The sequence below is a fragment of the Puntigrus tetrazona genome, chromosome 1 (assembly GCF_018831695.1).
Source record: "Puntigrus tetrazona isolate hp1 chromosome 1, ASM1883169v1, whole genome shotgun sequence".
Taxonomy (NCBI): Eukaryota; Metazoa; Chordata; class Actinopteri; order Cypriniformes; family Cyprinidae; genus Puntigrus; species Puntigrus tetrazona.
In genome coordinates, this window is record NC_056699.1 from 11,362,218 (window position 1) to 11,374,232 (window position 12,015).

At 36.1% G+C, this 12,015-nt stretch overlaps 1 protein-coding gene across 5 annotated transcripts in view; it reads right to left on the reverse strand.

Annotated features, from left to right (window-relative positions):
- Positions 1-12,015, reverse strand: part of tbc1d1 (TBC1 (tre-2/USP6, BUB2, cdc16) domain family, member 1) — a 45,799-nt gene that overhangs the window by 25,659 nt on the left and 8,125 nt on the right. For 4 of the 5 annotated variants that reach the window (XM_043240062.1, XM_043240081.1, XM_043240073.1 and 1 more), the window contains 2 exons: positions 3,923-4,219; positions 3,064-3,258 (listed from right to left, as the gene is read on the reverse strand). In XM_043240062.1, coding sequence (XP_043095997.1) covers positions 3,064-3,258; positions 3,923-4,219 — 492 coding nt within the window. Of the gene's footprint in view, positions 1-3,063; positions 3,259-3,922; positions 4,220-9,184; positions 9,384-12,015 lie in introns of those variants that run through there. The other variant, XM_043240099.1, reaches the window with a different exon arrangement.

The window sequence follows — 12,015 nt, forward strand, 5'->3', positions numbered from 1 at the left end:
GTCTAAAATTCAAATGAGTATGCTTGTATGTATGCGTTTTGGTTTTCACTAGATGACCATGCACATATTTGCTTCATGAGAGTAGATCTCTGTGTAACAATTATATTTGACCCGCCTCCAGTTTTCTCTGTAGTACAAGTTCAAACAAGACATTGCGCAGTTGTACCAGCTTTTTTAACGCACATAAACATTACATGAAATATAGGACATGAAACGCTGATTTGAGAAGAAACCTTTTTAAAATCATACCTGCGTTTCCTAAAATCCATTGCGGTGTACAAAACAATTGTTCTAACAAGACGACGCAGACTTCACCATAGGCCTACTGTTAAAACTGAAGTTTTCCGGTTTCATTCTACAAAAAGTAATACTTTGCATCGGATTGAATTTTGATTTCTGCGTTGTGATAGTAGAGACTGTCCAACCAGAACCAAGCATTTCTGTAAGCTTTACTGCATCAAAAATCATTGCCTAGTTAGTGTCAAACGTTCAGTAAGAATCATCTCTGACCACAATGCTGTATGTTTGGTTTCTGCATGCAGCCAGTGAAAGTGTGTTGCCTTTGTGAGAAGACAGAATGGATCATATAGTATACAATTAGAGGTGTGTGATATAGTGTGTTGTTTTAATGATATCCGATTTGACAGTATTGAGTATTTAGCAAAAAAAACAAAAAAACATTTAAAACACATCTACAGAGTGCAGGCATTCATTACATGAAATCTAGGCTAGTGTGCGAGTATAGCTCATGTTCTTTCACTGCACTTTCACCACATTTCGAACGATCACAAAATTAGATAAACATATACAGGCTTTCCATACCACTTAAAATAGCCTAATCAACAAAGTCTCTTTAAGAAAAGTCACGTCGCTTGGCAGCCATCTTTGAAACGCCTCTCAGGCATCAGAGTGTATATCTTTGTATTGGGAAACATCAAAATCTCCAAAAATGTTCACTAAGCTTACAAATTTCATATCTGAAAGATCAATCTTGTTGACTGATACTGATTTAATTGGTAACAGCCAAAAGTCTAATATACGGATTAAAAATTTTTTTTTTTTTTTTTTTTTTTACTTATTGGAAAAGATTTATTTCTATCAGTGTGAACTAAGCTTCACACAGAATATGAAGAATTTCAAAAACTTCAGTTGTCAGCTCAGTAATTATCATTATTGATAAAATCCCCGAAAACGGCAAGATATTTTTTTTCTTCAATATCGCACAGCTCTGTATTACATATAAACTCATTTTAGATAAAATTTATTTTGTAGCACAGTCACTTAAAGAGTACGGGAAACAATGGTCTGATTCATGGGCAACACAAGCTATAGTATCCTGTGTGTAAGATTATCATTAAAAACATGCACACATTGTGATCATTTCTTCCCCATTGGATTACACGCAGTTCCTACAAAAGAAGGATTAAACAATAGCAAACATCACCACACATTCGGTGTGACTTCCTTATGAAGAAAAGACCGAAAAATAAAACTGGAACAGAGTGGCTGCAATGCGGTTTCATAAAACTAGGGGCTGCTGCATTCAGCTTAGCGTTTATTTTTGTTAACTGTTAACTCATCATTATTGCTAGGTAATTTCCTGCTGAAGAGCTGACAGCTTCCTGTCAGTCAGAGAAAAAGGAAAAAGGTGCTAATCAGATTTGGCCAACAATATGTGTAGCTGCCCGTGTTCATCTCTGAACGCAAAACACAGCCCGCATTTGAACTCTGTGTGCTTCGAGATCAGACTATATGAAAGTGTCCAGCCCCTCACACGAAACAAATCACTCATTAATTGATGAAAAAAAATTATTTGTTAATTAGAATATCATGGACATTTTATCTACTGTATTGTCGCAGTGTCATATTAAAATACTGATCATCACCATTCAAAAGTTTCAATTTGGCTTGCTTATGAAAGAAAAATAATATTTTTACTCGTTTTATTTCAAATAACATCCTTTATGAATTTTCTATTCATTAAAGAATCTTCGAAATGTAAGGTTTCCACCAAATATTAAGCAGCACAACTTAATACTGATAACGATACTTATATTATGGGACTTGATTTTGTCCATCAGGAACTGAATGCATCATTGGATTTCACGTGAAGTTACCGTCTCGCCCTCAGGCTAGTGAATACTAGTGAATATTAGAGAAAGCTGTTTTGAGATTATGAGGGCACAGAGATTAAAATAATAATAAATAGAGTGCATGGTTAAATCATTTATGATAAACACTACAAATTTCCATTCAATTTATGATATAATATAATTTAGGTGTGATTTTTCGGCTACTGTAAGTGAACAGATTTGTTTGAAAAACAGCAGTGAGAATCTCTATGTCCTTAAGGCTACGATACTGACATGCCATTTCACACTTCACATGGGGCTGAGGAACATGGAATTTAAAGTGAGAGAGAGAGAGAGAAGAGAGAGAAGAGAGAGAGGGAAAAATGAAAGAAAGATCATAAAGAACATTTGATTGGTGCTTCACAGTGCTATGAAAATAAAAGGGCTACGTGAAGATAGTTAAACACCTGCACTAATGTCCGTGTACAGACATGCATGCGCACAGAAATGAGACATTCTGACCTCTCAAGAGTCACACGGAGAACATGCACTTTAAAGCGTTTAGCTGTGTGCAGTATCTCTACAGAAAAATATTAAGACAAAGAGAGCTTCTCTGAACCCCTTCAGAAGACATCCAAACAGGTTTCTGCAAAGCTTCAGAGATAGTGTTGTGTTTATACTGTATGTTCATGTAACATATCAATATATATTTTTTTATATCATCGTACAATCCAGAACCTACTCCTAGACGAAGTGCTCCTTTAGCTATGGTGTTTCAAGTCCATAATGTGTCCATAATGTGGATTATGCGGGTATTGAGCCAACATACAGATTGAGGAAAAGTAGATTTTATATTGAAAAAGGTGAATGTGAAGCAGATTTAGATGTGATCTACGTAAGAATAAATAAAAAGACCTGGGCTAAACAAAGGTTAAAGAGTTAAGTTGCTTGTACTGGCCTGTGTGTGAGGTGGAGAGTGTGCGTCACTCACCGTGAACAGCATGGTTCTGTTCTCCTGTAAGCTAGTGGGTTGGACCCCGGTGGCTCCGTCTGCTGCCCGTCGCTGGAGCTCCGGTGAGAGGCCGTTCTCATCCAGTGCCTGCAGAAACGGAAAACTCTGATCTCTTTTAAAAAACAGAGGTCGCTTTCCTCCTCCATCTGCCCCCTCGTTTGTTCCATTCACCATCTGAACGAACAAAAATAAAAATAAAATAAAAATCAATTTAAATCATTTTTATTAATAATAAATCTAAAATAATGTATATTAATTCTTGAAAACAAATAAAAAATAAACACACACATATATATGTATATATAGATAAATAAAGACAAACACATACAGCATGTTTTGAAAATATTTACAGTATGTGTATTTACAGTATGTATTTTTATATTTATATTTATTTTACATATAAATATATTTAATATATAATTTTACACAACTTTTATTTTATTTTATGTTTAATTATTTTGTGATTAATCATTGCCCAGCACTAAGAATATAATATATATAACATACAATATGATATAATATAATACAATACAATAACAATTAGACTAGCAAGATTAAGTCCATAGTGGAGAAGACCACTCACTTATGTGTTTTGCTGCAGTTTACAAATATTACGAATATTGATCAATTGAATACTGTTTTAATAGATATTGTTATGAATTGTTGTTTAATGTTAAAGCTAATGCCAAATCAACTGCACTCACAATACAAATTATTTTTTTAAACCAATGAAAAGACAGAAAACAATATACAAAGTTAATTCTATTGTATATCCAGGATCTTAACCTCAAATCTAGTATTAGGTCAAGAATCTAGAAACATGACTGTTGAGTAGAACCTGATTGAGTGAGAACGCCCGCCTGATGCCCGCTGCAAGTGACCCTGTGACGCTGACACGTCCAAACTTCTCGATACACTCATCTATTAGTGCAGGGGGTGCTTTCTTATGGGCCACCACCACTCGCCCACAGAACAACACCTCAAACTTCTTGGCAAAGGCTGTTGCTGCATCAGCCGTCGTTACTGTGGAGCAGGAGGCATCTGCCTGACCATTGCTAGGCAGAGATGGGGGAGTGTCTTCTTGTCGGGCAGAACTTTTGCCGGCCTGCCGGAGAGTGCTGATGATCTCTGGAACCTGGAGGACAAACGCAAAACGAGAATCGGTCAAGTAAGCAACATAAACTATGCCCTTCAAGATCACGTTGGCTGATATCCACCACAAAAGTTTACTACAGAAATGCCCTATTCTCAGTCAGCCACACACTATAAAGCACAGATGCCCAAACCAGAGCCCAAAGTTTAAAATTCTTATTTCTTTACTGGCATCCACATTTCCATGAAGAACCTTTAATATCCATGAAATCTTGGAATGGAGAAAAGTTTTGAAATTTTTCATTTCTATTCATTTCCTGGTGTATAAAAAAAATACTAATAATTGCATGACACACTTTGAAAGAAGGAAAATAAACCCAGAGTAGCTGGAAATTTTTACAAATTAGGCTATATATTTTGTAAAAATATAAGAACTTAACTATCTCTCAGAAAATATGTATGGTGCACTTTTGACGAATGGAAAGAACTGTTATTCAAGTATGCACAGCGGTCACAAATGTATGATTTTAATTTCCATGAAGGAAAGGCTAACACTAACAAAGCAGTACCACTCTATAACTTCCATCATACTGAAAAGAGAGAAATTAGCAAAGCATCTACCACTAAACCAGATTTTCCACAGAGAACATTTGCACTGTAAGATGAAAATGAAAAACTGTAGATGTTTTCCAAAGTTCCTCTTTTAACAAGGCCAAAAACAGATGGATCTATTAAACTGGAATTTAGTTTTCTGCAGAGGTTGAGCTAATGTTAGTCAAGTGTGCTAATGTGAGATTTTATAGTGTTTACAACAAATTTATCCCATCGAGTCTATGCACTTACATTAATCAAGACAAACCCAGAATTAAAAAAACACTACTTAAGATATAGCTCACTGACAGACTACTGCACAAATTGTCACCTCACTGTAAAGTTGAGTAGAGTGCATTTAAACTGTCTGCTCCAGACAGCTGCAGCATTTAACTGCAGATGGCTATTTTTCTGCTAATCGAATCTTTAATTCACTGGAATGCGGAGCTAAGTTAAAGTCTATTTCAGCAACGTCCATAGAAAAAACTAAAAGCTACACCGGCTGGAAAACAGTGAACATTGGGAAAATACCTCAGGCTGTAGCACAAGCTCAATTTGGAGTTGTTTCATAAGCACTGAATGTTAAAGGCATGTGACCAGGAAGTCCATGTATTTCCACCCCAATCTACTGTTTCTTGTCATTCAATAACTTTTAAAGTATAACATTGCCACAACTTTGGCCTTTTGCAGGACATACTCATTATTAAGGGGTCAAAAAACAGTGAAGTTTGAAGTAGGTTTCTGGGATGCTGACTGTGCGTTGGCCCTTAACCTTGGACACGTCCCAACTGAACATGCTGCAACCAATTTTGTTGTAAATGCCTCTATAAATAAATATATAAATAAAAAAAATAAAAACGAACAACAGAAAACTAACCATTAAAGCTATTCTTTGATAGGCAAGAATCTGAATCATTGTCTCTTAAAAGCATACGAATAAGACCACGTTACATAAAATGTCAAAGCAAGCATTTAACAAATATGGATCAATAAACTTGCATATTTTCAAAACTGACTAATTGATAGGTTGCCAGAGTGACGTTAACAAATCAAGTATTAAAAAGGACAGTCCACCCAAAAATTTAAATGCATCATTTATTTCACCTGTTGAACAATGAAAGTTTTTTTTTAAAGAATGTTGATAACCACACTGTTTCGGTTACTGCATACTGTTATTATATATTTTGAACATGCAATGGATTAAAGGGAACAAAAAGTATTTGGATACCGACATTATTCTCAAAATATCTTCTTTTGTGTTCTACAGGAGGAAGAAAGTCATGAAAGTTTGGGAGAACATTATGGTGAGAAAATGATGACCCCACATCCTTAACCTCATGTACTTACATTCATACAACTAATAATAAAAAAAATATCCTCTTCATTTCTCCAGTATGCTTCCTTATCATTCCTAGTTGTCTAATAAACAGCTACAAACATATACAGCTCTTTAACAACCTCTTTGTTCCTAATTTGTATGTCGCTCTGAAAAAAAAGAAGCTATTTTGTTCAAGCTATTAAGTAATTGGATGCTTTCTGGTTCTCAAATGTTAGTGGAATATGTTAATAGTTATACACCTGGCTAGAACACCTGTGTGAACTAAAAGGGAACTGACTAAACAGCAAATGACCTTGTGTCAAACTGGTGAAAAGTGAAGTTAGGTATGAGAGAAACTCTTGCACCATTTGCTTGCAGACAAACTATGTTTGTTAATATTTTAATGGTGGCTTAACGAGTTCAAATATGTTTTGTGGCCACAGTGTGAGCATACAAAGAATGTGGCTAGTAAATTAGGACAAAGAGCACAGTTAACTGGTTCTGTGGTTATGTATATTTGTGCTGGTTTAAACTTACTACACCCTCAGCTATCTGGTGGAGATGTGGAGATGTGGAGATATAATATGATTGGCTGAAGAACCTTATCAAAAGGCCTCTATGAAGGCAGCCTGGTGCAAACCCTTAGGTTAATCAAAGCTTTCACACAGCTGAATGTTTTTCATTAGAGCATGTGGTACCTAGTGTGTAGATATCAAAGCATTTTCTTTTTTTATGCCTGGGTCTGATTCAGCGTGCGCTAGTGTGTGAGTCAAAGTGTGTGTGCATGTTTTTGTGAAGACTGGTGTAAAGTTGGGCCTGATCATCAGAATTTCAGGATACGAGACCAGGATATTATGTTGGATGCTGATTCATCACAACCAAAAAACATTTATCTGTCTTATAGGTGTTGAAAGTCTTACTTTGAATCCAAAAACACAACCAACCATTGTTTAGAGTTCATAGACGCAAAATCTACGTTTTTTTCCTACAGAATGAAACTAGACATTAAACACGGTCAACATTTCCAACATGGCTTCATCCATTAAGACATTAGATTATGAATAATGGGCTTTCCATACCAGAATTTAGGCAGACCTGAATTTAAATTTGCAATCTACCCTTCCTGGATATTTTTTCACCAACTTGTGGATGTTTCAGTATCATTGTTAGAAGCATTTTGACAATCCATTAGCAGGGATGCACCGAAATGGAAATTCTTGGCGAAGCCGAGAATGAAATACTGGTCCAAAGGCCGAGTACTGAACACGGATTAGCAAAACTGCATAAATTAAATAACCAAAATGTGATTTGTTTTATTTAGTTTTTTTAAATACAAAACAACAATTTAACAAATATTTATGTAACATTTCTTAAATGTACTTAAAACTATACCAACAAAGCAAAATTGAACTTAAAATTAAGAAGTTATAAAATTATATTTTTTGGCCATTTTTGAGACCAACTTCTAGAATGAGCCATTCATTTTACTGTCCAAATTCTGGAAATGCAACCTTGCTGAACAGAAGAGAATTCTTTTAAAACATTAGGAAATATTACAGATCCTAAATTAAACATTATGTATGCCTGTTATAATAAATGTATTAATAGGGCTGTTGTAATAGTTTCTTATTTTATTTATAAGGCATGAAAATGCAACCTAGCAGCTGTTTCAGCACAGATTTGGATTGATCCTGGCTAATAAGCAGATACACTGTAAACAGCACTGTTTGAATACATGCAACTTGTGTGTGTATTAGAAAACATAACGTTCTGCTGTTATTTCCAAATCATTCTCCATTTCACAGTCATCAAAAGCCAAATAACCTTAATTGACTTTTAACAGCAAGTAATTTACAGAAAAAAAATTGCAAAACCATTATTTGACTATTTTTAAACAATAAGCAATAACCCAAAAAGACAAACTGACATCAGCCAACAGACAAATAGTAAAAAATAAACAAGGTGTTAGTATAGGATTCCAGAAACTCAAACAGATGAGCATGGTGCTAGCAATTCCAAGGCCATTGTTTATCTTAAATGCAATGGAAGTCACTTTGGATTTAAGCATCTGCCAAATGCATTAATGTAAATGTAAAAGTATTATATTGACAAACAATTATAAGCAAAAGACAACAAAGCTTTCATTTTATTTTGGAATAATGTGCGTCGATGAACATTTTATATCCAAAAAGGCTAGAAAACGACATGTTCGTCATGTTGACTTCTCTGATCCAGTCCGGATCCAAAACTGGCCTATAGCTAGCAGCACATCCAGAGTTTATCTGAAATTAGCTTTGAAAGATTTAACCAATTTCAACCTCCCAAAAGAACCTGAATAGCCTTTATCTGTATAACTGTGTTTCACAAAGCCGCAGTAATCTTGCATCTAATTTATAAAATCTGCTTGCACCTTGCTAAAGGGTTAGTTCATTATAAAGTAATAATTTGACTGGCGACCACAATGCTGGAGAGTAATTTCATTGGCCATTGGTCATTTGATGAGAAGAGAATAAAAACAAGAAAGCAACCAAACAGGAAGAAATTTAACCAACATCCCTAAACGCTCACAAATCACGCTTACAGTGAAAATGATAGAAATCTAGTAAATGATGTTCTGCACTGGAAAACCACATTGCAGAAGATCATCACATGATATTCAGTGTATCTAAAACCTATGCTCAACACGTTGCTACTTTTTGTTGATAACCTCATGAGTCCGAGACTCCAAGCTTCTGTGCCAAAGTTGATTAACTTGTATATTCAAGTAGCAACAAGGCTTGTCTTGCATAACAGCCTGTTGCAGACAGGAATATGAGAATATATGGCTGCAGCTAAAACTATGCAAGAGCAGACTGCAATGTCTTCATTCTGTTTGAAATGCCAAAATAAGTTTAACTAACCACACAACACACTTCAAGGGTTACATTTTTCCACTCAGGCTAGTTATTGATGAAGACAGCAACGTCAATCACGTTATCATGCAGACGACCAGTGAACTATAAACAACGTCAAAGGAAACATGCTATTATTCAGGCGACACTGGAAATGTTGTGATCATGAATAACACTGTATTTTTTTTTTCATACACACTTAACTCACCTGACTCAGCCATCTACGCAGAGAAGGCATGTCCAAACCTGATCGTCACCTTCTTGTGTTCTCCCTCATCCCATCTATATCTCTTTTCCTTACTTTTCTGCGTCCACACCTTCACTTTCCTGTACCTTCAGTGCGTGAGTCCCTCAAAGCATTCTCTGTTCCTTTTCTATCCCTCCCTCTCTCCTTCTCTTAGCTGTTCCTCTGTTTTTTAGGACCTAGGGCTGACTCTGGCTCCGCCTGCCCTACAGATTCCGAACAATGAAGTTTAGTCAGAGCGCCTCACCGTGACATCCTTCTAGGAAGATCACCTTCAGTAACACGGCAAAGTTACAACCCCTCGAACTCTCCTCCTCTCTTCTCTTCGCCCTCCGGGGTGGCTTTATCTGGGGTAACAGTGTTTGATTGTGGAGGTTTGCTGCTTTAAAGATATAAGCCTGGCATGCGTTCATGGGTCAATCTCATAAAAACAACTTAAAAAATATACAGCCTAATAAAAACGGACCGTTGAGAGCATTAAGGTTTTTTTTGAATTGGGACTTTCAAGACACCTTTTCACGTTTCTGATTATTAGCTATGCATCCCTCTCAGTCGTGCGCAACCAGCAACGGTTTTCTGTGCCCAAGAACACTTAAGACAGACAAACACATGGTCTGTTCTTACTCAGTAACACACACACTCGCTCACACAGAGGAAGTCAGGAGGGCTGGAACAGTGAGTAATCCAAAAATAAAGAGCAGTCAGTGCCCTTTCAGCTTGGCATGAGCACAGAAGAGCAGAGAATCCCCTAACAAACAGCTCCTGTCCCTCAGTGGAAGAGTGAAAGTGGCAGACAGCTTTGGTGAAGATCGGGTCATTATAAGCAAACAAAGCACCAAGATCTGGGTTCATTCAACAACTCAAACCGGTCTAAGTGAACTGAAGTTGAACTGCTTTAAGCGTTTTATCTGCAAATATCTTGCCAGTTACGTTGATGAACAACTTGGGTGAGTCACTAACAGTTTAACAGCTGTTGGTACATCCATTAAAAATAGCTCGCCTCAGCATTTTGATGCAAACCCGTTAACATCTAAACAAGGGAGGAGGATGAAAGAGATCAACACAACACGGGAGTCTGGGAAGTGCCACACAATTCCAACCCTTGAAAAAAAAAAAAAAAAAAAAAAAAAAACAGCTTTGATTTTATCCAGACGCACACAGTACACACAACGCTGGAAAATGTTCGGACAAGAGGAACAAATAATCCAAGCAAATGTCAAGGATGATTTACTTTAACATTCTTTTAAATCACTGTGTCATTTTAAAAGTATTTACATTAATGTGTCTGTCATACATGTATTTTAAAACAACGGTGTGATAAAACAAAAAGTCCAGAGCGCCCACAAGACCAGTATCTCGGTTCAGATTTTTGAGGCCAAGTCACAGGAAGAGAAAAAAAATAAAAATAATAGACGATGATGTCATTTCATTACCACAACCACTACTCAACTAAACAGCATAATTGGTCATATGATAATAAGATAAAATGCAAGGAACAACCCATATACGGGTAGCTGGCATAACATTTCGAGCACTGATATCGTATTCTTATTAAAATGTATAACATATTTCAAACTGAGCAATACTTTTCAAGTAAATTACTTCAGAAAAATCTATTTATTTTACATGAATAATTTAATAAAATTATATTAGAATAATTAAAACGGTTTCTTTAAACCCCCGACTAGACTGAGTTTCAGCAGTAATATTTGAATTAATCTATTTAGAAGCATACTTAAAGCAGTAGTAGAAGAATAAAGTAGCAGTAGAATAAACTATAATTTAGAATAGCTTTATTAAATCTAAGGATAGAATAGTTAAGTCAAAACATTGTATATAGTAATGTGAACAAACAATTCAGAACTTTACCCATTGATTTTACTAGATTTTCTAGGAGCAGAGAGCACTAGTCACATGAGGAGGAACTGTGTGGGACACGTGACTGTGACACACACCTAGAAAAGAATCAGCTGCAACATTATCGGAAAAACTGATGGAAGTACTGGACTACATTAATCAAAACACAATGTTTTAAAAGCCCGACAATCAGACAACCGCTACAAAAGTGAACACACAACACAATATGACAAGCTGGGAGAAAATGATCAATTATATGCATTGTCCTCTTTCATAGTGCATCTAAATGATTGGCTCTTTTCGTGCACACTTCCCTTCAGTGTTCTTGACGTTCCTTCCTCTCGCAGCACATTTGACACTCCATCAATCTCACTTCACAATGCCTTGAGAGTCATTAGTCTATGAACAGACTGTTGTGTGAATGAGCGCACTTAACGTTACTGAACAAGCTGCACCACCCTTGTGCTCTCAACTTTAATACACCGCATTCAATTTACTACATATAAAGCACTGCTTTAAGCCATCTCAACTCCACAAATCAGCTTTCAACAACTAAAATCCCTTCCTACATACAGATAAATGACCGTAAAACAGCTACTGTTACAGTTGCCTGAATTTACTGTTATTTACATACATTAATTTAGACAAACAATCAGCCCTTGTTAATAGTACAATACTGACCGTAACCCTAATATTAGAACTATTATTTTATTAGCAAACTGACAGACTGGTTCGGTCTCAAAATATAGCGAGCTGCCTACCTAGACAGCACTCTGGTGCCCTTCGGCGGGTAATGAACATTTGAATCAATGCAGTCTAGATAGGCAGCTCGGTACGTTTTGAAACAGAAGCACCAAGACAACTTTACAAAGAAACTGAATTATCTACACAAGTTACGCTCTGTAACGCTTTATATAAAACAAGCGACGTTGCCTGTT